Source organism: Hyperolius riggenbachi, chromosome 4 (genome assembly GCF_040937935.1).
Source record: "Hyperolius riggenbachi isolate aHypRig1 chromosome 4, aHypRig1.pri, whole genome shotgun sequence".
NCBI lineage: Eukaryota > Metazoa > Chordata > Amphibia > Anura > Hyperoliidae > Hyperolius > Hyperolius riggenbachi.
This window is the reverse complement of record NC_090649.1, coordinates 28,422,143-28,446,346: the sequence shown is the minus strand read 5'-3', so window position 1 is coordinate 28,446,346 and position 24,204 is coordinate 28,422,143. Positions and strand designations below refer to the sequence as shown.

Below are 24,204 nucleotides of genomic sequence, written 5' to 3'. Positions count from 1 at the left end.
GTAGGTATTTGATTAGGGATGATGGCACTGCTGTGGGGGGGGGGGGGGGGAGATCTTTGGTGATGTTTGGTACCTTGATAGGGATCTCTGGGGGGGGGGGTCTCCTTATTAAAGGAGACCCCCAGATGCAGTGGCTCAACACATGCATTAGCATTTACAGGTCTAAGCTAACGCTCATATCTGGCGGGAAGCATCACTTCCCACCTCCAGCATGAAAAGCGCAATAGGATTGGGTGTAAAGGACTCGCTGGGTGATTATATTATTTTCTGCTGCTCATTTGTAGCTTTCAGTTTGACAACTGACTCCTGATTTTATGACTTGTGAGGGTATTGTATTGTCATGTGATCTATCTTCCGTTGCTTCTGCCAGCAAAGCTTCAGAGCTGATTTAACTTCTTTATTTCTCAGCGTATAAACCAGCGGATTCAGCAGTGGTGTGACTATACCATAAAAAATTGCAAAGTGCTTGTCTGTGTCAGCTGATGACTCAGATTGAGGTCTCATATAGGTGGCCATAGCTGAGCCATAGAATAATGTCACAACAATGATGTGAGATCCACAAGTGGAAAAGGCCTTTTTTCGTCCCGCTTCTGTACTTATTTTTAAAATGGCTTTTATTATTTTTACATATGTTATGATAATGAAACTAACCGGTATAACTAAAGTGATAATACTAACCACAAAAAGAACGGATTTGACAACAGACACATTTTTGCATCCTAACGCTAAGATTTCTGGAATCTCGCATACAAAATGGTTAATTTTATTATGTCCACAGAGATCCACACTCCATGTAAGAATAATCTGAGCAACAGGTGATAGGAACCCACAGATCCACGCTCCTGTAGCTATCCTGATGCATGTAGATGGGGAAATGATTGTAAAATACTGTAATGGAAAACAAATTGCAATATAACGGTCATAGGCCATTATAGCTAAGAGTACACATTCTGTAAGCCCCAATGAAATAGATATGTACATTTGTGCAACACATTCTTCAAATGAAATAATTTTCTTGGCTGATAGCAGATCTTTCAGCATCCTTGGCATACTTGAGGTTGAATAGCAGATGTCCACAAAGGATAGATTTCTAAGAAAAAAATACATTGGAGTATGAAGCCTGCTGTCCACGAATGTAGCCAGGATAATAAGAAAATTTGCAATTAAAATGACCAGGTAAATGACCAAAAAGATCACAAAAAGTATGTTTTGTACAAAAGGGCTGTTGGAAAGTCCCAGCAAGATAAATTCTTTAATGTTTGAGTCATTTTTCCAAGACATTCTGTAAACAAGTATATGTTTTTGCATAATTTGGGATATCGCAAATGGCTGGGATCCTGTCAAGGCACAGTTTTGACACAATATATGAATCTTAAACAACTTTTCTGGGTGTTTTTAAAATGAAAACAGACAAGAGTTCAACAATTTTGGTTATGGTAAAACAACAAAGAAAGTCCAGCAATTCCTGAATTTAAAGGCAATGTTTAAAAAAATAAGATTGAATGGAAAGGGGCTAAACATTTCCCGAGCTACAGGATGAGGAAGTTCTTGAGATGCTCAAGGATCCTTAAAAAAAAACTCAAAAAGAGCCATAAGCCCAATATAGTGTAGTATGCCAAAAGATGGAAATATACTGCAAAGTGTACACAAAGATACTAATAAACGGGACTGGCCTAATCAAGAAGCCAATTGCATCCTTCAACAGTCACTTTGGTCGTTTAAAAAAAAAAATAATAATAACAATCTTCCTGGGGTATATAGTAAGCAGGGAGAAGGAGGTGCCCAGATTTATCTATAAAACAATTAAAAAACATTTTAAAAAGAGGTAAAGGTTGTCTTTCCTCCATGATACACTGTATATTGTAAACATTGAACATAAACATTCAGCAAGGCAAGTTACAATATCCCTGTCAGTTTATGATTGCCAATTGGGATTTCTACAATATATATTAGGAAGGGTTCACACTTGTCCTTTTGCTTGAGTTTTTTTTTTCTTTGCATGCACTATTCTATGAGTGAATTGTGTGTTCATTGTTGAACAGACTGCAGCAGCGCACTTTCTAGAATACGGGGCAGTCAGAAAAGAGGTGGCCCACCTGTGATGTCACAACTGAGAGTAGTGGCGACCATGCTTGGACGTCACATGGTATTGTGTGTGCTGCTGGATATCATCGTTACATTTAAATTATTAATTTTAACTGTGATTTGTAAAATAAACTGACATTTATTTTTAAACAATTGCTAAAAGGAATGTCAACAACCTTTTATTACAGTAAATAATAAGGTTTTTTTTCCCTATTTCAATAATTATGGATACAACAACATTTTGGAAGTTTGTAAAATTACATATCAACTGAAATCCTATTTTTAAAGTTATTTATTTATAAGTACAAATCCTATATCCTATAATAATAGGCAACTGTTGTCTCTGTGTAGCTGGGTCCGTGCTTTTTGCTACTGCGCATGTGCACAGCATGGACCCAGACTCACACAGACAGAAGGGCGGGCGTGTGAGAGGGCGGCCAAGTGTGCACGTGCGCATGTGTGCGGTGGGCAGGCATGGCGGGTGTGCTTGCGACGGGAGCGAGTATGCGCACTTACAGGCGGCGGTGACACTTGGGAAACACAGACCTAGAGCCGGTTTTTAAACAGGCTTAGGTCTGCTAGTATATAAATATTTTTAATAATCAAATTTAGGATCTGGATGTATTTTATTTTAATTATTTTCTAAAAGGACAGTTATATAATTATCTTAATATTTAAGGTCTACATAGAAATTAACCCAAGATGTCTGTGGACCTTTAGAAACAGACATATTTCAGATGAATTTTTTATGCCATTTCGAGCTGATAGAAAATTTCATATCAGAAGTCAAAATAGTCTGCTACTATTATTCTAATCAATAGGTCAAGAAAATATTATTTTCGGGTCAGTGTATTGCCAATATGTCTACTGCCATCCATATCCAATTAATTACCTTAATTCCCACCCATAAGGTATATATCAAAATGTCAAGAATTTGTAATTAAGAATATTAATTTGCAATAAATGGATATTTCAGACAGGAAGCCATCTTGGAATTTTTTTTCATAAATATAGAGCAAGGCCTTTTTCCTCAGCTATTAACGTTATAAGGGTAATTTTGATGTTTTTCCATCCTCTGCTATAGGATCTTTCTGAGTTTTAGAATCAGTTAAATAAAAATGTTTCTATCCTCTGTTCATGCACGCCATGTGAGACAACTGTGAATGAACATGCACAGTTCATGATCCAAATGCCAGATTAGGGCTCATTTGAGAAGCTGAAGACATTGAATTCACTGTCTGTCAGCTGCTCTCACGATTTGGACCCTGGTTGCCCAGGTCAAAGGCAAAGCCCTTAACTAGTTCACTATCCAGCCTCTTATCTCAATTGAGAAGCTTTCTGTTATGTGCATGCTTAGATAAGATTGATAATGTAGCTAAGGAAAGGCCCTGTCACTGCACAGTTCCTGAAAGTTGCAATTAGTTCCTGAAAATTAGGCATCGAGACAAGGTAAAAAGAAAATACAAATTGGAGACATATAGGGGCATATTTAAGAAAAAAAAAGTTTTACATGCCTTTTTGGGACACTAACTGTTTTTGGGTAACGTTTTATTTTTGGATGTTACAACCCACTTTGTTTATCTTAAATTGCTCAAGTCTCTTCAAGTTCTTACTTATTGTGCACCTTGAAACATATTTCTATGGAGAAACCTGGACATCAGTTAAATATTTGAGAAATTCTCTCTGCGTCCCAAATAATTCTCCTGACAGTTTGAGTGGTAACTTTGGTTGGTCTACCTAACCAAGGCTAGGAGTAAACACAAACCCTAATTTTTAAGATTTTGGATATTTTTTATATCCTTTTTCATTTATGGTTTAGCAACCTTTTTCACATGGCTGTAATGTGCAGGTGACCGTCAAGAGTCCAAAATACATATATATCTCCCCCCCCCCCCAATAAAAAATAAAATAAAATAAAAGGCAAAGGCAAATCAGAGTTTAAATATTTAAACTGAACTCTCTGAAGCCAGTCCATATGCCTGCATTCTAACCATTAACACACAGGCCCATATGCAATTCACTTTTTTTCTCATAGGTAATATTTTTAAACATGTCAATAAAATGCATTTTAAATCACCAGCATGCAAGAAAATACACAAAATAATTGTAAGTACTTTTTCACCAACTTTTTGGTACCTTTCCAATTGCAGAGTGATGAAAAGATACTTAAAATAAAAGATGAAAAATTATCTCCTGGTAGAAAACACAGGAGAAAAAGTGAATTGCGTATGGTCCACTATGTTTTATTATGCAACACAGACATTCATTTTAAGCATCAGAATACAACAAGTCAAATGATTAGCAAAGATTTCTAAATATTAACTGGCATCTTAATAGAAAAAAAATGAGGTTTGTTTGACACAACATCTGTCTTTCAAAAATCTATGCTTTTAGTTTTTAGTGCAGTTCCAGTATGGGATCCATAACAGCCTGAACTATGTTACATTTACTTAGATATGTGACAAAAATGAAACAAACTTAAAACAAGTCAAATATATCATGATCTGTCCTTTTACGAGGTACCTGTGTGATTATGTAAATGTTACAATGAATACTAACACACTGAATGCACTTGTGTGGTTTGAAATTTGAGAAGCTTAGAGATCAATGGCTTTTGTTTAGGTTACGTTTCATTTTTATATAAGCCTGACTGCAGTTAAAAGGTAGTCATGTTTGTTTTTTTCATTCGTATTCCTGTGAGCAGTATGTCCCTAATGAAAAATTACCATCTACACTAATTATGTTTCTTGAACAGACACAATAGGTAATTTTAACAAACACAATAGTAATTTTATTTTTTCTATCTTTTTTTTTAGATATTGGCATACTGTATACTGTTGATGGGAACAACATATTTTATACAACAAGATAAAAATTTGTCAATAACAAAAAAGAAAGAAAAAAAAGAAAATATTTGTGACGAATAGCGGAGACGCCGCCGCCGCGCGGGGCAGCATGGTGGCGGTCTCCGCTTCCCAGCCGGCGGTCTCTGCTTCCCAGCCGGCGGGTTCCGCCACACATACGGAGCCACTGGCGCAGAGCAGGGAGGACACCGCCGCTGCTGGCGATATGGCGGCGGGTCCCGCATTCCAGCCGGCGGACTTCGGTGCGCACTCGTGCGCTCACCTGGGGCCTGGCCTCTCTGGTGTTCAGAGGGTCATGCGCACGCGCGTGAGGCGACAGGACTCTTACCTCCTACGAATGAGGGTCAGCTGACACTCCAGTCAGCTGACCTCAGGAGGCCTCCGGATTGGCTGGGCTTCTGGGCGGACTGGCTGAGTGACTCTCAGCATAAAAGGAGCTGGATGTCAGTTGCTCCTTGTCTGCTGTCGTGAATACACATAGTGTTTGCGCTCAGACCTTAGCCCAGTTTCCCAGGTGTTGTCACCAGGAACGTCACACCTTAGATTAGGATTGTGTTTTGTATATTTACCTGTGTTTTGACCTTGGCTTTCCCTGACTTCTCTTTACTCTTATCGCTCTTGTACTTCTGCCTATCTGATTCAAGTTGCGGACCCTGCCTGTTTACCGACTCTGAATCAGCCTTCTGTTTCTGCACTGTTGCCGCCTTCTCTGTTGCTGAACCTTTGCTCATCTGACCTCATCTGAACGTCTCCCACTGTAGGGCTATCTCTGAGGCTTGCCTCTCCGAGACGCCTGCCCTAGCAGACGATTACTGCCAGAGGCCGAGATTCCTCTCTTTGCCTGGACTGAGGATCTCACACACGGGGTTCCCATTCAGAGGTAACCACACCTCTGAGGAATTGCCGTGTGGTGGATATTTCCACGATCTTGTAATATTATTGCTGTTGTTATTGTTTATTCACTGTGTTAAGTGTCCGGAGGTTAGTCGCACTTGTACTATTGGTGATTCTGCAGATCATCAATAATCGGGTGTCATCTCATCTGTATTGTTGGCGATACTGCAGATCACCAATAATCAGATTCTCTCTGTGTGCTGACACCGATCCTTACAGAACAGCAGACCACAAATGATGGATGCATTACGCGGCCAGGTTGAGGCTTTAACCACCTCAGTAAATAACCTTTTCGAGGTGGTTAATACACAGCAGAGCCAGATCAATCAACTGTCTGGATCTGTGCGGGTCCTCCAGACGGCTGTAGCTACCATGCAATCCCCTTCAGTCACAGATCTGCGTTTGTCAGTACCTGAGAAATTTTCAGGACACAGGTCTGACTTCCCGAACTTTCGTAACCGAGTCTTATCATACTTTGAATTGAGGCCCACTTTGTCGGGTACCAAACCTCAGAGGGTAACTTTTATAAAAACCTTACTGTCTGGGGACTCACAAACCTGGGCATATGGTCTTCTGCCAGAAGACACGGCATTAACCTCCGTCCAGGAGTTTTTTAAAGCAATGGCCATCATTTATGATGACCCGGATGCTTCTATCACTGTGGAGGGGAAGCTCAAAACTCTCAAGCAGGGTCAAGATACGGTTGAGGTCTATGCGGCAGAATTTAGAAGGTGGGCTGTGTCATCCAGGTGGGGACCCTATGCTTTGCTAGACTGCTAGAGATGTCGCGAACGGTTCCAGGCGAACTTTGGGGGTTCGCGTTCGCCTGCATCAGGCAAACTTTTGCGGAAGTTTGATTCGCCCCATAATGCTCTATTGAGCAAAACTTTGACCCTCCATATCACTGTCAGCAGACATATTATTGCCAAACACACTGGTCTCACTGCTGTAAGCCCACCCACCCTCCCTCCTCCAAGCAAGGTCCTTATACCATTTGACTCAGTTGTCTGCCTACACTAATTAGTTATGAGACAGCTGCTACACACTCTGCTAGGGAGATTTTAATTAGCCTCTTGTGGGTCTCCTACCTCCTCCTCCCTACCCTTCTACCTCCTACCGGAGGGAGGAGGGTCTCTTCTGCCAGGGAATTATACTATTTTAAAAACCAGTATACAGTATACCATGGCTGGGAATTGAACCCAGATCTCACTGTGTGGTGGGCAAGTCACCCTAACCACTGTACCACTACAGTAGTAAGTGAAGCTGGCCTAAAATTTACCATTTATGCTCAATGCAATAGAAACAGGTTGCTTAAAGGGAACCTTAAAGGGAACCTAAACTGAGAAGGATATGGATTTTTCCTTTTAAAATAATACCAGTTGCCTGAATCGCCTGCTGATCCTGTGTCTCTAATGCTTTTAGCCACAGCCCCTGAACAAGCATGCAGATCAGCTGCTCTGACTGAAGTCAGACTGGATTAGCTGCATGCTTGTTTCAGGGTGTGATTCAGCCACTATTGCAGTCACAGAGATCAGCTGGACTGCCAGGCAACTGGTATTGTTTAACAGGAAACATCCATATCACTCTCAGTTAAGGTTCCCTTTAACTGAGAGTGATATGGATGTTTCCTGTAAACAATACCAGTTGCCTGGCAGTCCAGCTGATCTTTGTGACTGCAATAGTGGCTGAATCACACCCTGAAACAAGCATGCAGCTAATCCAGTCTGACTTCAGTCAGAGCACCTGATCTGCATGCTTGTTCAGGGGCTGTGGCTAAAAGTATTAGAGACACAGGATCAGCAGGCGATTCAGGCAACTGGTATTATTTTAAAAGGAAAAATCCATATCCTTCTCCGTTTAGGTTCCCTTTAAGGATTTGTAGCATAAAAACCAACTCACATTGGCTGGGATTTGAACCTGGGTCTCACTGTGTGGTGTGCATGCACCCTAACCACTGTACAAACTGAAGCTGGCCTAAAAATTACCATTTATGCTCAGTACAAGAGAAAAAGTAGACAAGACAAATAACATTTATATCACACTTTTCTCCTGGCGGACTCAAAGCACCAGAGCTGAAGCCACTAGGGCATGCTCAATAGGCAGTAGCAGTGTTAGGAAGAGAGAGAAATATGATTCTACCTGGCTATCTGGGGTTCTCTTTGGACAACTGTTGAACACAAAAGAGAAGGCCATGTCTGGCTACATATCTGTAAGCAGTGGCTGCATGGTGTAATGGTTAAAGGGATACTGTAGGGGGGTCGAGGGAAAATGAGTTGAAGTTACCCGGGGCTTCTAATGGTCCCACGCAGGCATCCTGTGCCCGTGCAGCCACTCACCGATGCTCCGGCCCCGCCTCCAGTTCACTTCTGGAATTTCAGACTTTAAAGTCTGAAAACCACTGTGCCTGCATTGCCGTGTCCTCGCTTCCCCTGATGTCACCAGGAGCACATTGCGTAGGCACAGACTATACTGGACCTGCGCAGTACGCTCCTGGTGCCATCAGTGGGAGTGAGGACATGGCAACACAGGCGCCGTGGTTTTCAGACTTTAAAGTCTGAAATTCCAGAAGTGAACCAGAGGCGGGGCCGGAGCATTGGGGAGTGGCTGCGCGGGCACAGGATGTCTGTGAGGGACCATTAGAAGTCCCGGGTAACTTCAACTCATTTTCCCCTGACCCCCCTACAGTATCCCTTTAAGGGCTCTGCCTCTGACACAGGAGACCAGAGTTCAAATCTCAGCTCTGTCTGTTCAGTAAGCCAGCACCTATTCAGTTGGAGACCTTAGGCAAGTCTTCCTAACACTGCTACTGCCTATAGAGCATGCCCTAGTGGCTGCAGCTCTGGTGCTTTGAGTCCGCCAGGAGAAAAGTGTGATATAAATGTTATTTGTCTTGTCTACTTTTTCTCTTGTATTGAGCATAAATGGTAAATTTTAGGCCAGCTTCAGTTGGTACAGTGGTTAGGGTGCATGCCCACCACACAGTTAGACCCAGGTTCAAATCCCAGCCAATGTGAGTTGGTTTTTATGCTACAAATCCTTAAAGGGAACCTAAACGGAGAAGGATATGGATTTTTCCTTTTAAAATAATACCAGTTGCCTGAATCGCCTGCTGATCCTGTGTCTCTAATACTTTTAGCCACAGCCCCTGAACAATCATGCAGATCAGGTGCTCTGACTGAAGTCAGACTGGATTAGCTGCATGCTTGTTTCAGGGTGTGATTCAGCCACTATTGCAGTCACAAAGATCAGCTGGACTGCCAGGCAACTGGTATTGTTTACAGGAAACATCCATATCACTCTCAGTTAAGGTTCCCTTTAAGCAACCTGTTTCTATTGCATTGAGCATAAATGGTAAATTTTAGGCCGGCTTCACTTACTACTGTAGTGGTACAGTGGTTAGGGTGACTTGCCCACCACACAGTGAGATCTGGGTTCAATTCCCAGCCATGGTATGCTGTATACTGGTTTTTAAAATAGTATAACTCCCTGGCAGAAGAGACCCTCCTCCCTCCGGTAGGAGGGAGGAGAAGGAGGGAGGAGACCCACAAGAGGCTAATGGTATAAGGACCTTGCTTGGAGGAGGGAGGGTGGGTCCTCCAGCAGTGATGTGTATTTCACTCAATCAGGTGTGCCTCCAGGTATTAGAGCTCTTGAAACATGTTTTCTATCATTTTTCTAGCCAGTAGAATTTTTTAAAATTTTCAAAGTTCGCCTCCCCATTGAAGTTTATTGCGGTTCGCGAACTTTTTCGTGAACCGAACCTTTCGCGGAGGTTCGCGAACAGGGTTCGCGAACCGAAAATCGGAGGTTCACGACATCAGACTGCTTCCTTTCAGGTTTATCAGACACAGTCTCTAAATTAATGTTAGGTCATCCTGAGCCGAAGTCAATCGATGATGCGATTTCTCTGGTGGTGCGAGCTGACCGCCGGTTACGTTATCAGCGTCAATCCAGAGGCAGGAATGCGGTTAGGGCACTCTCCTATGCGTCCTCCTCACCTATCCCGCCTACTGATGAACCGATGCAAATCGGACACTCCCGATTGACTCGGGCTGAGAAGGAACGCAGAAGGGCTGAGAGGCTTTGTTTGTATTGTGCGGAGGAGGGTCACATTGCTCAGAATTGCCCCAAGAAGTCGGGATTCGGGAAACGCTGCCTGTCTAGGTGTAGTCAGAGGTAATACCCTAGACGAGCAGAATCTAACTCTAAATAAAAATGATCATTTACTTCTTCCTTGTTCCATTTCTTGGGGGAATTTGACCACTTGCACCGAGGCCTTCATAGACTCAGGGTCTGCAGCCAACTTTATAGACTATGAGTTTGTGAAAGGTCTGGGAATTCCACTACACCCTTTGGATCGACCAGTGGTAGTTACTGCAATAGACGACTCCCCATTACAGTACAAACAGCCTCTCTCTCAGACTCCGTGGTGTCTTGCACTATTGGCGTTCTACACAAAGAGAATTTACAGTTCCTTGTACTGTGCATGACAACCTCTACCATTGTCCTCGGGATGCCATGGTTACAACTCCATTCCCCGCAGATTGACTGGGCCTCAGGTCAGTTGCTCAGTTGGTCACCTCATTGCCGTAGTCATTGTCTGGGGAAAATCACCATTGGTACCACCAGGTTAGAGGGGGTTCCGATACAATACGCTGAGTATGATGACGTATTCTGCTCTAGATCCGCAGATAAACTTCCACCCCATCGAAGTTTTGACTGTCCCATAGACTGAAGATCTGGTTGTATGCCCCAGAGGGGACATCTCTATAACTTGTCGGGGCCAGAGAAGTTGGCTATGCGGGAGTACATTAAGGAAAATCTGGCGAAGGGTTTTTCCGTCCATCCCGTTCACCGGCCGGGGCCGGGTTCTTTTTCGTACAAAAGAAAGACGGTGGTCTTAGACCTTGTATCGACTACAGGGGTCTAAACAAGATCACCGTAAAGAATCGTTACCCTTTACCTCTGATAGATGATCTTTTTGCTCAGATAACCAATGCCAGTATTTTTTCTAAATTGGACTTACATGGTGCATACAACTTGGTGCGCATCAGGGATGATGACGAGTGGAAGACGGCCTTCAATACACCCGACGGGTATTACAAGTATCTAGTTATGCCTTTCGGGTTGTGTAACGCTCCGGCCGTCTTCCAAGAGTTAATAAACAAGGTCTTCAGGGAAGTGTTGGGGAAGTTTGTGTTGTTTTACCTTGACGACATATTAATTTTCTCCCTCAATCTTAGAGAGCATCGTAATCATGTCAAATTCATGTTGAAGAAATTGAGACAGAATTCTCTGTATGCTAAACTGGAGAAGTGTCTCTTTGAGGTCACTCAAATCCCTTTTCTGGGCTATATTATTTCAACTTCAGGTCTTTCTATGGACCCAGAAAAGGTCTCTGCTGTCTTGGAGTGGCCACAGCCAGTGGGTTTAAAGGCACTTCAGAGATTCCTTGGTTTTGCTAACTACTACCGGAGATTCATCAAGGGATTTTCTTCGGTAGTAGCCCCTCTGACTAGGCTTACCAAGAAGGGGGCTGACCCCTATCAGTGGTCATCAGAGGCCCAGGCCGCATTTAATACCTTGAAAAAGCTGTTTTGCTCGGCACCTATACTGAGACATGTTAATGTCGCTCTCCCCTTCATGGTAGAGGTAGATGCCTCAGAGATCGGGGTGGGGGCTGTGCTGTCTCAGCGCTCGGGTCTGCAGGGCAAGACACATCCTTGTGCATATTTCTCACGCAGGTTTTTTCCTGCTGAGAGAAACTACGATGTAGGCAACAGGGAACTCCTGGCCATCAAGCTAGCCTTCCAGGAATGGCGCCATTGGCTTGAAGGTGTGGAACACACCATTACTGTATATACTGACCATAAGAACCTGGAGTACATTGAGGGGGCCAAGAGGCTCACTCCTCGTCAGGCCCGCTGGTCTTTATTTTTCTTGCGCTTCAGATTTGTTATCACGTACACTCCAGGTTCCAAGAACGTTAAAGCAGACGCTCTCTCCAGATGTTTTGAACCTGAGACAGCTTAGCCCGCACTTCCTGAGAGAATTTTACCACACAAGGTGGTGTTGGCAGCCACTGAAACCTGGGAGGATTGGGCAGTCACATTAGCTGCTCATCAGCTAGATACCCCAGAAGGGAAACCAGAGGGAGTCCTCTTTGTTCCACTTCCATTCCGTTTGCAAATCATGCAACTGTTCCACGCCCATAGGAACGCAGGTCACCCTGGGGTCACCCGCACTCTGGATCTACTCACAAGGTGTGTTTGGTGGCCTTCCTTGGCCTCTGATTGCAAGGAATTTGTCAGGGAGTGTGTGGTGTGTGCCCGGAGCAAACCGTCTCGCCCGCCAGGCTCCAGTGGGTACCTTACAATCCTTACCAGTTCCAAGTGAACCATGGACCCATCTATCCATGGACTTCATTGGCGAGCTTCCCAAGTCGGAGGGTATGACTGTGATATGGGTGATCATGGACAGGTTCAGCAAGATGGCCTATTTTGTTCCTCTTAAAGGACTTCCATCAGCTCAAGTGTTAGCCAACCTCTTCGTACAACACATCTTCCGGTTGCATGGGATTCCAGATGATGTGGTATCTGATAGAGGAGTCCAATTTGTATCAAAGTTTTGGAGGGCCTTTTGCCATAGTTTGGGTATGAACCTGTCCTTTTCGTCTGGGTATCACCCACAGACCAACGGGCAGACCGAGAGGGTTAATCAGGCACTGGAACGATTCCTTAGATGCTATGTGGCAGATGCGCAAACTGAATGGGTTACATTTTTGCCCTTTGCAGAGTTTGCACACAACAACCTGAGAAGCGCTTCAACAGGCTTTTCCCCTTTTCAGGTTGTGTCAGGAAGGTCTCCTAAATTTTCCCCATTGCCGGTGTGTTCCTCTCCCTTCCCAGCCCTGGAAGATGGGCAGAAGGTTTTAAATGAACTTTGGGGACAAGTAAGAAAAAATTTGGGAGTAGCCTTCCAGAATCAAAAGAAACAGGCCGACAAGAGACGGTCTGTTGAGTGGCACTTTTCTCCTGGAGACATGGTGTGGGTGTCAACAAGAAATTTGGCACTCAGACAACCGTCCACCAAGTTGGGGCCCAGGTTCATTGGGCCTTATACGGTGGCCAAAAAGATCAATGAGGTCTCTTATGTGATTGATCTCCCAACCAGCATGAGAGGTGGGAGATCATTCCATGTTTCTTTGTTGAAACCAGCAGTATATGTGGATTCCTCTCCCCCCCCCCCCCCCCCCCCAGTGGTAGTAGAGGGCCAGACAGAGTACGAAGTTGGAGAAATTTTGGATTCCCGGCTGGTGCAGAATTCTGTGCAGTATCTGGTCCATTGGAAGTGGTATGGGGTGGAGGACAGATCCTGGGTGCCAGAGGGTCGCATGCATGCTGAGAAATTTAAAAAGAGGTTTCATCAGTTATATCCTGAGAAGCCATGTAGGAAGTGTCCGGAGTCCACTCCTCAAGAGGGGGGTACTGTGACGAATAGCGGAGATACCGCCGCCACGCGGGGCAGCATGGCGGCGGTCTCCGCTTCCCAGCCGGCGGTCTCGCTTCTCAGCCGGCAGGTTCCGCCACACATACGGAGCCGCCGGCGCAGAGCAGGGGGGACACCGACGCCGCTGGCGATATGACGGCGGGTCCCGCATTCCAGCCGGCGGACTTCGGTGCACGCTCGTGCGCTGACCTGGGGCCTGGCCTCTCTGGCGTTCAGAGGCAGAGGGTCATGCGCACACGCGCGAGGTGACAGGACTCTTACCTCCTACAAAGGAGGGTCAGCTGACACTCCAGTCAGCTGACCTCAGGAGGCCTCCGGATTGGCTGGGCTTCTGGGCGGGCTGGCTGAGTAACTCTCAGCATTTAAGGAGCTGGATGTCAGTTGCTCCTTGTCTGCTGTCGTGAATACACATTGTGTTTAGCTCAGACCTTAGTCCAGTTTCCCAGGTGTTGATACCAAGGACGTCACACCTTAGATTAGGATTGTATTTGTATATTTATCTGTGTTTTGACCTTGGCTTTCCCTGACTTCTCTTTACTCTTATCGCTCTTGTACTTCTGCCTATCTGATTCAAGTTGCCAACCCTGCCTGTTTAATGACTCTGAATCAGCCTTCTGTTTCTGTACTGCTGCCGCCTTCTCTGTTGCCGAACCTTTGCTCGTCTGACCTTTCTCCCTTCAGGGGAACTTCTCCCACTGTAGGGTTATCTCTGAGGCTTGCCTCTCCGAGACGCCTGCCCTAGCAGACAATTACTGCCAGGGGCCGAGATTCCTCTCTTTGCCTGGACTGAGGATCTCACACACGGGGTTCCCATTCAGAGGTAACCACGCCTCTGAGGAATCGTCGTGTGGTGGATATTTCCACGATCTTGTGAAATCATTACTGTTGTTATTGTTATTTACTGTGTTAGGTGTCCGGAGGTTAGTCGCACTTGTATTATTGGTGATTCTGCAGATCATCAATAATCAGGTGACATCTGTATTATTGGCGATACTGCAGATCACCAATAATCAGATTCTCTCTGTGTGTTGACACCGATTCTTACACTTGTAATTTATGTTAAATATATTTTTGCACTAATAACCGTAAGGTAAAATATAGTTAATGCAAGTTTGTGAAAATGCTGTATGTTCACAAAAGTATACAATTTTTATTTACAGTTTAACCATCCCCTGCTCCGCCAATCCTTGCAATCTGCTGGCATCCAGGGCCTTGCCCTAGCCTGGTTCTCCTACTACCTCTCAAATTGTTCCTTTGAGACCTCCTTCAATGGTTATTATTATTATTTAGTATTTATATAGTGCTAACATCTTCTGAAGGGCTGTACAGAGTATATTTCCCTGTCACTTAACTGTCCCTCAGAGGTTCTCACAATCTAATACCTGCCATAGTCATACAGTACAGACCAAAAGTTTGGACACACCTTCTCATTCAAAGAGTTTTCTTTATTTTCATGACTATGAACATTGTAGATTCAGACTGAAGGCATCCAAACTATGAATTACCACATGCAGAAGTATAGTACATAACCAAAAAGTGTGAAACAACTGAAAATATGTCATATTCTAGGTTCTTCAAAGTAGCCACCTTTTGCTTTGATTACTGCTTTGAACACTCTTGGCATTCTCTTGATGAGCTTCAAGAGGTAGTCACCTGAAATGGTCTTCCAACAGTCTTGAAGGAGTTCCTAGAGATGCTTAGCACTTATTGGCCCTTTTGCCTTCACTCTGCGGCACAGCTCACCCCAAACCATCTCGATTGGGTTCAGGTCTGGTGACTGTGGAGGCCAGGTCATCTGGCGCAGCACCCCATCACTCTCCTTCTTGGTCAAATAGCCCTTACACAGCCTGGAGGTGTGTTTGGGGTCATTGTCCTGCTGAAAAATAAATGATGGTCCAACTAAACGCAAACCAGATGGAATAGCATGCCGCTGCAAGATGCTGTGGTAGCCATGCTGGTTCAGTATGCCTTCAATTTTGAATTGAATCCCCTACAGTGTCACCAGCAAAGCACCCCCACACCATCACACCTCCTCCTCCATGCTTCACGGTGGCAACCAGTCATGTAGAGACCATCCGTTCACCTTTTCTGCGTCACACAAAGACACGGTGGTTGGAACCAGAAATCTCAAATTTTGACTCATCAGACCAAAGCACAGATTTCCACTGGTCTAATGTCCATTCCTTGTGTTCTTTAGTAGAGATGCCCTGAACGGTTCACCCGCAAATGGTTCCAGGCGAACTTTGGGTGGTTTGCGTTTGCCAACGAAGGCAAACTTTTGCGGAAGTTCGGTTCGCCCCCATAATGCTCCATTAGGGTCAACTTTGACCCTCTACATCACAATCAGCAGGCACATTGTCACCTGACTACACTCCTGCAGCCCCGCCCCCCCTTATAAAAGGCAAGGTTCTCCAGCCATTTTACTCACTCGTCTGCCTACAGTAATTAGTTAAGGGACAGCTGCTGACAGACTCTGCTATGGGAAGCTTAGTTAGGCACTTGTAGGCTTGTTAGCTTGCTCCTGGCTGATTGTTATTCCTTATATTGCACCCCACAACAGCTCCCTCCTTCTCCTCCAGAGGAGGAGGGTCTTGTCTTCCAGGGAATTGTAGGATTTCAAAAGCCAGCTTACATACATTGGCCAGGAATCAAACCCAGGTCTAGTGCTTGGTAGGCAGCTCTCCTCACCACTATTCACCACCAACACAACATGCTGAAGCCAGCCTAGCATGTACCATTATGATATATCCAAGATAAAAATGAGCTTGCTTAGGGATTTGTAGGATGTCAAAAGCCCAGGCCTACTACATGGTAGGCTGCTATCCTAACCATTATACCACCAACACAACACACTACAATGCTGTATGCTGAAGCCAGCCTAGCATGTACCATTGTGATAAACCCAAGAGAAAAATGTTTGAAAGAAATGTAAAGGATGGAGACCGAGAGCCCAATATAGTGCAGTAAGTCTTGGTAAATGGAACAAGACAACACAACAACAAGTAATATACTCACAAGCCTGGGTTACCACACAGGCAACCACTGTAGATGCAGGTGGGGAGAATTATAACCCGACCCCACTCAGGTCTAAGAAGTTGCTCTCTGTAGATAGGAAAACGGGGATACACCCCTCCACCCAGGGTGGACTAGATCAATGGAAATCTGCGGAGTAACAGAGGCGCCAAATTAGAGTAAAAGATTTTAAAAACCACTTAAAAGGAGGGGGGTTGGTGGTTACCGCCCTCAAGTATATAGTGACCAGCCAATGAGTCGTATATAAGTAAACAATGTAATTTATTTTAAAGATCTCCGGGTAAGCAACGTGTTTCACGGGTCCAAAGCCCGCTTCATCAGGCAATTTTGGAGATACACTGAGGAGACAGAGAGAGAAAAGACAAAAATACACAAATGAACGAGATAGAATATAGCCGTGGGCGCCAGACTTTGTCCAATTCAAAACAATTCGTAATCAAATGTAAGCTCAAAAAGATGAGTGTAACACTCAGCTGTTTTCCAAAAGATCATATGACATGTATTATACTGTGCGAGGCGAAAATGCCATAACTGGGTGGCCAATTATAAATGCCTGTAAACACTAGAGAAAAGACTGGATTCAAAACATGCATACATAATTCAGTGACCATAAATTATCAGATTGCATAAAAGTGAGTGAGCATACAAAGTACATTTGTCTTGGGACTAATTATAAATGCCCCATAGGGGATGATCTAAAGCGCATGGTGCATAAAGTGCTATGGAATAAAAGGTGGACAGATCTGTTCAAGCTGGCAAGTACTCACCATGACTGTGTCAATTCAAGGTAAAGCGCCAACTGTGAGGGGATGCTGCCTCCACTTGAGGTTATAACAGCGCTGGATGTAAATGTGGACGAGTATCTGATCCGGAAGTAGACAGCGCGTAGCTGTTTCTGGTAGTGTGGTTTGCCAAAGGGGCAGCGCAGAAGGATGGTGACGTCATGACGCTATGTACGCATGTAAAGGGTGGACGCGGATAAATGGACGCGTCATACGCTGCTGAGGGCAAGAGCATGCGCACTTTATATTAAAAGATGGCGCCGCCATATTGGAAGAGGCAAATGCACGCCAGTGTTAGTTAATCATTATGCGTGGTGTTTTTAGTAACTAATGTTTGCGGCTGATAGGGAAATTGTAAAGGAATGTAATTTATATGTGACAGGCTTTCAATAAATGAACTTAAATGTAGTTATATTCATGTAGGGAGTGCACTGCTACCATCTAGTGGCTGGTTATATTAAAGCAGCCCTTCCTGGAGAGGCTGTATACAGTACAATGATAATGTATTTGATTTAATTAAAATGAGAATATGGAGAGTTGGGCGGGGAATATGGGATGGGATGGGATGGGGGGGGGGAAACAATTAGAGAGGGAAGGAACGGAGAATAGGGGAGGTCTAAACGGTGCAGAAGAGGAATTTAGAAAAAGATAATAGACAACACCAACCATTACATCTGACATGAAATAGGTAGGAATACATACTAAATTTACGAGTGATTGCCAACAAATTAACGAATAAACATGGTTGTTGAATATGATAAAAAACAGTAAAAAGACAATAAAATCGTTGTTAACACGCAATGGACAATTATAAGAGATTATAATGGATTATAAAAATCTAAAAAAGGTGGTTAATCAAGGGGAACGATAAAAGAGAGGACTAATGATCAGCAAAAGATTGATCCATTAGAAAAGATCGGTTAAAAGAGTTTTTCTAAAACCTCATTAAGGCCCTCAGGGGCCAGGGGCCTGAGGGTCTGTATCCAATACATCTCTTTGTTCTTCAGAACCTCAAATGTATTGTGGGGTGAATGAATGGAATCTATTAGGGTGATGGTAAGTGACCGGGGATCACCATTGTGGTGTGTGCTGAAGTGTTTGGAGACGCTATGTAGGGGGTAATGCTTTAATATATTTCTCTTATGCTGTCCTATCCGGCTACGGGCTAATTGGGTGGTGCGGCCAACGTATTGCAGATTGCAGGGGCACGATATGACGTAAATTATTGTGCTGAAGTGTTTGGAGACGCTATGTAGGGGGTAATGCTTTAATATATTTCTCTTATGCTGTCCTATCCGGCTACGGGCTAATTGGGTGGTGCGGCCAACGTATTGCAGATTGCAGGGGCACGATATGACGTAAATTATTTACGTCATATCGTGCCCCTGCAATCTGCAATACGTTGGCCGCACCACCCAATTAGCCCGTAGCCGGATAGGACAGCATAAGAGAAATATATTAAAGCATTACCCCCTACATAGCGTCTCCAAACACTTCAGCACACACCACAATGGTGATCCCCGGTCACTTACCATCACCCTAATAGATTCCATTCATTCACCCCACAATACTTTTGAGGTTCTGAAGAACAAAGAGATGTATTGGATACAGACCCTCAGGCCCCTGGCCCTTGAGGGCCTTAATGAGGTTTTAGAAAAACTCTTTTAACCGATCTTTTCTAATGGATCAATCTTTTGCTGATCATTAGTCCTCTCTTTTATCGTTCCCCTTGATTAACCGCCTTTTTTAGATTTTTCTAATCCATTATAATCTCTTATAATTGTCCATTGCGTGTTAACAATGATTTTATTGTCTTTTTACTGTTTTTTATCATATTCAACAACCATGTTTATTCGTTAATTTGTTGGCAATCACTCGTAAATTTAGTATGTATTCCTACCTATTTCATGTCAGATGTAATGGTTGGTGTTGTCTATTATCTTTTTCTAAATTCCTCTTCTGCACCGTTTAGACCTCCCCTATTCTCCGTTCCTTCCCTCTCTAATTGTTTCCCCCCCCCCATCCCATCCCATCCCATATCCCATCCCATATCCCCCGCCCAACTCTCCATATTCTCATTTTAATTAAATCAAATACATTATCATTGTACTGTATACAGCCTCTCCAGGAAGGGCTGCTTTAATATAACCAGCCACTAGATGGTAGCAGTGCACTCCCTACGTGAATATAACTACATTTAAGTTCATTTATTGAGAGCCTGTCACATATAAATTACATTCCTTTACAATTTCCCTATCAGCCGCAAACATTAGTTACTAAAAACACCACGCATAATGATTAACTAACACTGGCGTGCATTTGCCTCTTCCAATATGGCGGCGCCATCTTTTAATATAAAGTGTGCATGCTCTTGCCCTCAGCAGCGTATGACACGTCCATTTATCCGCGTCCACCCTTTACATGCTTACATAGCGTCATGACGTCACCATCCTTCTGCGCTGCCCCTTTGTCAAACCACACTACCGGAAACAGGTACGCGCTGTCTACTTCCGGATCAGATACTCGTCCACGTTTACATCCAACGCTGTTATAACCTCAAGTGGAGGCAGCATCCCCTCACAGTTGGCGCTTTACCTTGAATTGACACAGTCATGGTGAGTACTTGCCAGCTTGAACAGATCTGTCCACCTTTTATTCCATAGCACTTTATGCACCATGCGCTTTAGATCATCCCCTATGGGGCATTTATAATTAGTCCCAAGACAAATGTACTTTGTATGTTCATTCACTTTTATGCAATCTGATGATTTATGGTCACTGAATTATGTATGCATGTTTTGAATCCAGTCTTTTCTCTAGTGTTTACAGGCATTTATAATTGGCCACCCAGTTATGGCATTTTCGCCTCGCACAGTATAATACATGTCATATGATCTTTTGGAAAACAGCTGAGTGTTACACTCATCTTTTTTGAGCTTACATTTGATTACGAATTGTTTTGAATTGGACAAAGTCTGGCGCCCACGGCTATATTCTATCTCGTTCATTTGTGTATTTTTGTCTTTTCTCTCTCTGTCTCTTCAGTGTATCTCCAAAATTGATTGCCTGATGAAGTGGGCTTTGGACCCGTGAAACGCGTTGCTTACCCGGAGATCTTTAAAATAAATTACATTGTTTACTTATATACGACTCAATGGCTGGTCACTATATACTTGAGGGCGGTAACCACCAACCCCCCTCCTTTTAAGTGGTTTTTAAAATCTTTTACTCTAATTTGGCGCCTCTGTTACTCCGCATTTTTCCAAGAGAAAAATGAGCTCTCTCTCTCTCTCGCTCTAGGACTTGATGCCATTGAACTGAATGCCATTGATGCCATTGAACAACCAAACGCGCTAACCAATTGTGCCACAGAGACTGTGTACCACAAAGACCGTACACACAGTTGCTGTTGAATGATTTTATGGGGATGTATGTGTGTCGTTTGGAGGGAAGAAGTAAGTCTGCTCCAAGAAGTTTCAGCATGTAGTGTTAGGGGTATAATGGTGTGGATAACAGCCTATCAAGCGGTAGGCCTGGCTTTGATTCCTGGCCAATGTATGTGAGTTGGCTTTTGACATCCTACAAATCCCTAAGCAAGCTCATTTTTCTCTTGGATATATCATAATGGTACATGCTAGGCTGACTTCAGCATGTAGCATTGTAGTGTGTTGTGTTGGTGGTATAATGGTTAGGATAGCAGCCTACCAAGTAGTAGGCCTGGGTTCGATTCCTGGCCAATGTATGTGAGTTGGCTTTTGACATCCTACAAATCCCTAAGCAAGCTCATTTTTCTCTTGGATATATCATAATGGTACATCCTTGGCTGGCTTCAGCATGTAGTGTTGGGGGTAGAATAGTGGTAAGGAAAGCTGCCTACCAAGCACTAGACCTGGGTTTGATTCCAGGCCAATGTATGTTAGCTGGCTTTTGAAATCCTACAATTCCCTGGAAGACAAGACCCTCCTCTTCTGGAGGAGGAAGGAAGGATTACACTTCCTGATGTTGTAAAGCAGTGTAGGCCTGCAATTAAACATGCAATAAGATTTTTGACCTTAAAACACTGCTTTGTGTCAAATCCAGATTTGTTCCGGGAATTTTGATGTCTATTCTACTCAACCATGTTTCCCTCCAGGTATTAGACCTCTTGAAACATCTTTTCCATCACTTTTGTGGCCAGCATAATATTTTTCTAATTTTCCAAGTTCGCCTTTCCATTGAAGTCTATCGCACGAACCGAGCTTTTGCGGTAGGTTTGCAAACCGGGTTTGTATACCTAAAATCGGAGGTCCGGCCATCTCTGTTCTTTAGCCCAAACAAGTCTCTTCTGCTTGTTGCCGGTCCTTAACAGTGGTTTCCTAGCAAATATTCTACCATGAAGGCCTGATTCACACAGTCTCCTCTTAACAGTTCTTCTAGAGATGTGTCTGCTGCTAGAACTCTATGTGGCATTGACCTGGTCTCTAATTTGAGCTGCTGTTAACCTGCGATTTCTGAGACTGGTGACTTGGAAAAACGTATCCTCCGCAGCAGAGGGGACTCTTGGTCTTCCTTTCCTGGGACTGTCCGCATGTGAGCCAGTTTCTGTGTAGCGTTTGATAGTTTTTGAGACTGCACTTGGGGACACTTTTGAAAGTTTTCCCAATTTTTCGGACTGGCTGACCTTCATTTTTTAAAGTAATGATGGCCACTCGTTTTTGTTTACTTAGCTGCTTTTTTCTTGCCATAATACAAATTCTAACAGTCTATTCAGTTGGACTATCCGCTGTGTATCCAGCTGACTTCTCCACAACGCAACTGATGGTCCTAACTTCATTTATAAGGCAAGAAATCCCACTTATTAAACCTGACAGGGCACACCTGTGAAGTGAAAACCATTTCAGGTGACTACCTCTTGAAATTCATAAAGAGAATGCCAAGAGCGTGCAAAGCAGTAATCAAAGCAAAAGGTGGCTACTTTGAAGAACCTAGAATATGACATATTTTCAGTTGTTTCACACTTTTTGGTTATGTACTATACTTCAACATGTGCTAATTCATAGTTTGGATGCCTTCAGTGTGAATCTACAATGTTCATAGTCATGAAAATAAAGAAAACTCTTTGAATGAGAAGGTGTGTCCAAACTTTTGGCCTGTACTGTATGTCTATATATGTATCATGCAGTGCATGTATCATAGTCTTGGGCCAATTTAGGGGAAGCTAATTAACTTATCTGTATGTTTTTGAGATATGGGAGTCAAACAGAGTGCCTGGAGGATACCCACGCAGACACGGGGAGGACATACAAACTCCTTGCAAATAGTGCCCTGGCTGGGTTTCAAACCGTGGACCTAGCACTGCAAGGGACCTAGCCACTCCTTATTAAAGGAGACCCCCAGATGCAGCGGCTGAACACATGCGTTAGCATTTGCAGGTCTAAGCTAACACTCATGTCTGACGGGAAGCATCACTTCCCACCTCCAGCATGAAAAGCGCAATAGGATTGGGTGTAAAGGACTCGCTGGGTGATTATATTATTTTCTGCTGCTCATTCGTTGCTTTCAGTTTGACAACTGACTCCTGATTTTATGACCTGTGAGGGTATTGTATTGTCATGTGGTCTATCTTCCGTTGCTTCTGCCAGCAAAGCTTCAGAGCTGATTTAACTTCTTTATTTCTCAGCGTATAAACCAGCGGATTCAGCAGTGGTGTGACTATACCATAAAAGATTGCAAAGTGCTTGTCTGTGTCAGCTGATGACTCAGATTGAGGTCTCATATAGGTAGCCATAGCTGAGCTATAGAATAAAGTCACAACAATGATATGAGATCCACAAGTGGAAAAGGCCTTTTTTCGTCCCGCTTCTGTACTTATTTTTAAAATGGCTTTTATTATTTTTATATATGTTATGATAATGAAACTAACCGGTATAACTAAAATGATAATACTAACCACAAAAGCAACGGATTTGACAACAGCCACATTTTTGCATCCTAACGCTAAGATTTCTGGAATCTCGCATACAAAATGGTTAATTTTATTATGTCCACAGAGATCCACACTCCATGTAAGAATAATCTGAGCAACAGGTGATAGGAATCCACAGATCCACGCTCCTGTAGCTATCCTGATGCATGTAGATGGGGAAATGATTGTAAAATAATGTAATGGGAAACATATTGCAATATAACGGTCATAGGCCATTACGGCTAACAGTACACATTCTGTCACTCCCAATGAAATAGATATGTACATTTGTGCAACACATTCTTCAAATGAAATAATTTTCTTGGCTGATAGCAGATCTTTCAGCATCCTTGGCATACTTGAGGTTGAATAGCAGATATCTACAATGGATAAATTTCTAAGGAAAAAATACATTGGAGTATGAAGCCTGCTGTCCAAGAATGTAGCCAGGATAATAAGAAAATTTGCAATTAAAATGACCAGGTAAATGACCAAAAAGATCACAAAAAGTATGTTTTGTACAAAAGGGCTGTTGGAAAGTCCCAGCAAGATAAATTCTTTAATGCTTGAGTCATTTTTCCAAGACATTCTGTAAACAAGTATATGTTTTTGCATAATTTGGGATATCGCAAATGGCTGGGATCCTGTCAAGGCACAGTTTTGACACAACATATGAATCTTAAACAACTTTTCTGGGTGTTTTTAAAATGAAAACAGACAAAGTATGCAACAATTTTGGTTATGGTAAAACAACAAAGAAAGTCCAGCAATTACTGAATTTAAAGGCAATGTTTAGAAAAATAAGTTATAAAGTCTTCTAGATTGAATGGAAAGGGGCTGAACATTTCCCGAGCTACAGGATGAGGAAGGTCTTGAGATGCTCAAGGATCCTTAAAAAAAACAACTCAAAAAGAGCCATAAGCCCAATATAGTGTAGTATGCCAAAAGATTTGGAAATATACTGCAAAGGGTACACAAAGAGACTCATAAACGGGAGTGGCCTAATCAAGAAGCCAATTGCATCCTTCAACAGTCACTTTGGTCGTTTAAAAAAAAAAAATAATAATAACAATCTTCCTGGGGTATATAGTAA

The 24,204-nt window shown here is 43.3% G+C and overlaps 2 protein-coding genes across 2 annotated transcripts; both read right to left on the bottom strand.

Moving 5' to 3' along the window:
* Window positions 1-312: 312 nt before the first annotated feature.
* On the bottom strand, window positions 313-1,281 carry LOC137504596 (olfactory receptor 2B6-like). The gene has a single exon (XM_068233179.1). The coding sequence runs from the start codon at window positions 1,279-1,281 to the stop codon at window positions 313-315; it is 969 nt and encodes a 322-aa protein (XP_068089280.1).
* A 21,449-nt stretch (window positions 1,282-22,730) lies between these two features.
* On the bottom strand, window positions 22,731-23,702 carry LOC137504595 (olfactory receptor 2B6-like). The gene has a single exon (XM_068233178.1). The coding sequence runs from the start codon at window positions 23,697-23,699 to the stop codon at window positions 22,731-22,733; it is 969 nt and encodes a 322-aa protein (XP_068089279.1). The 5' UTR covers window positions 23,700-23,702.
* Between the last annotated feature and the right edge of the window lie 502 nt (window positions 23,703-24,204).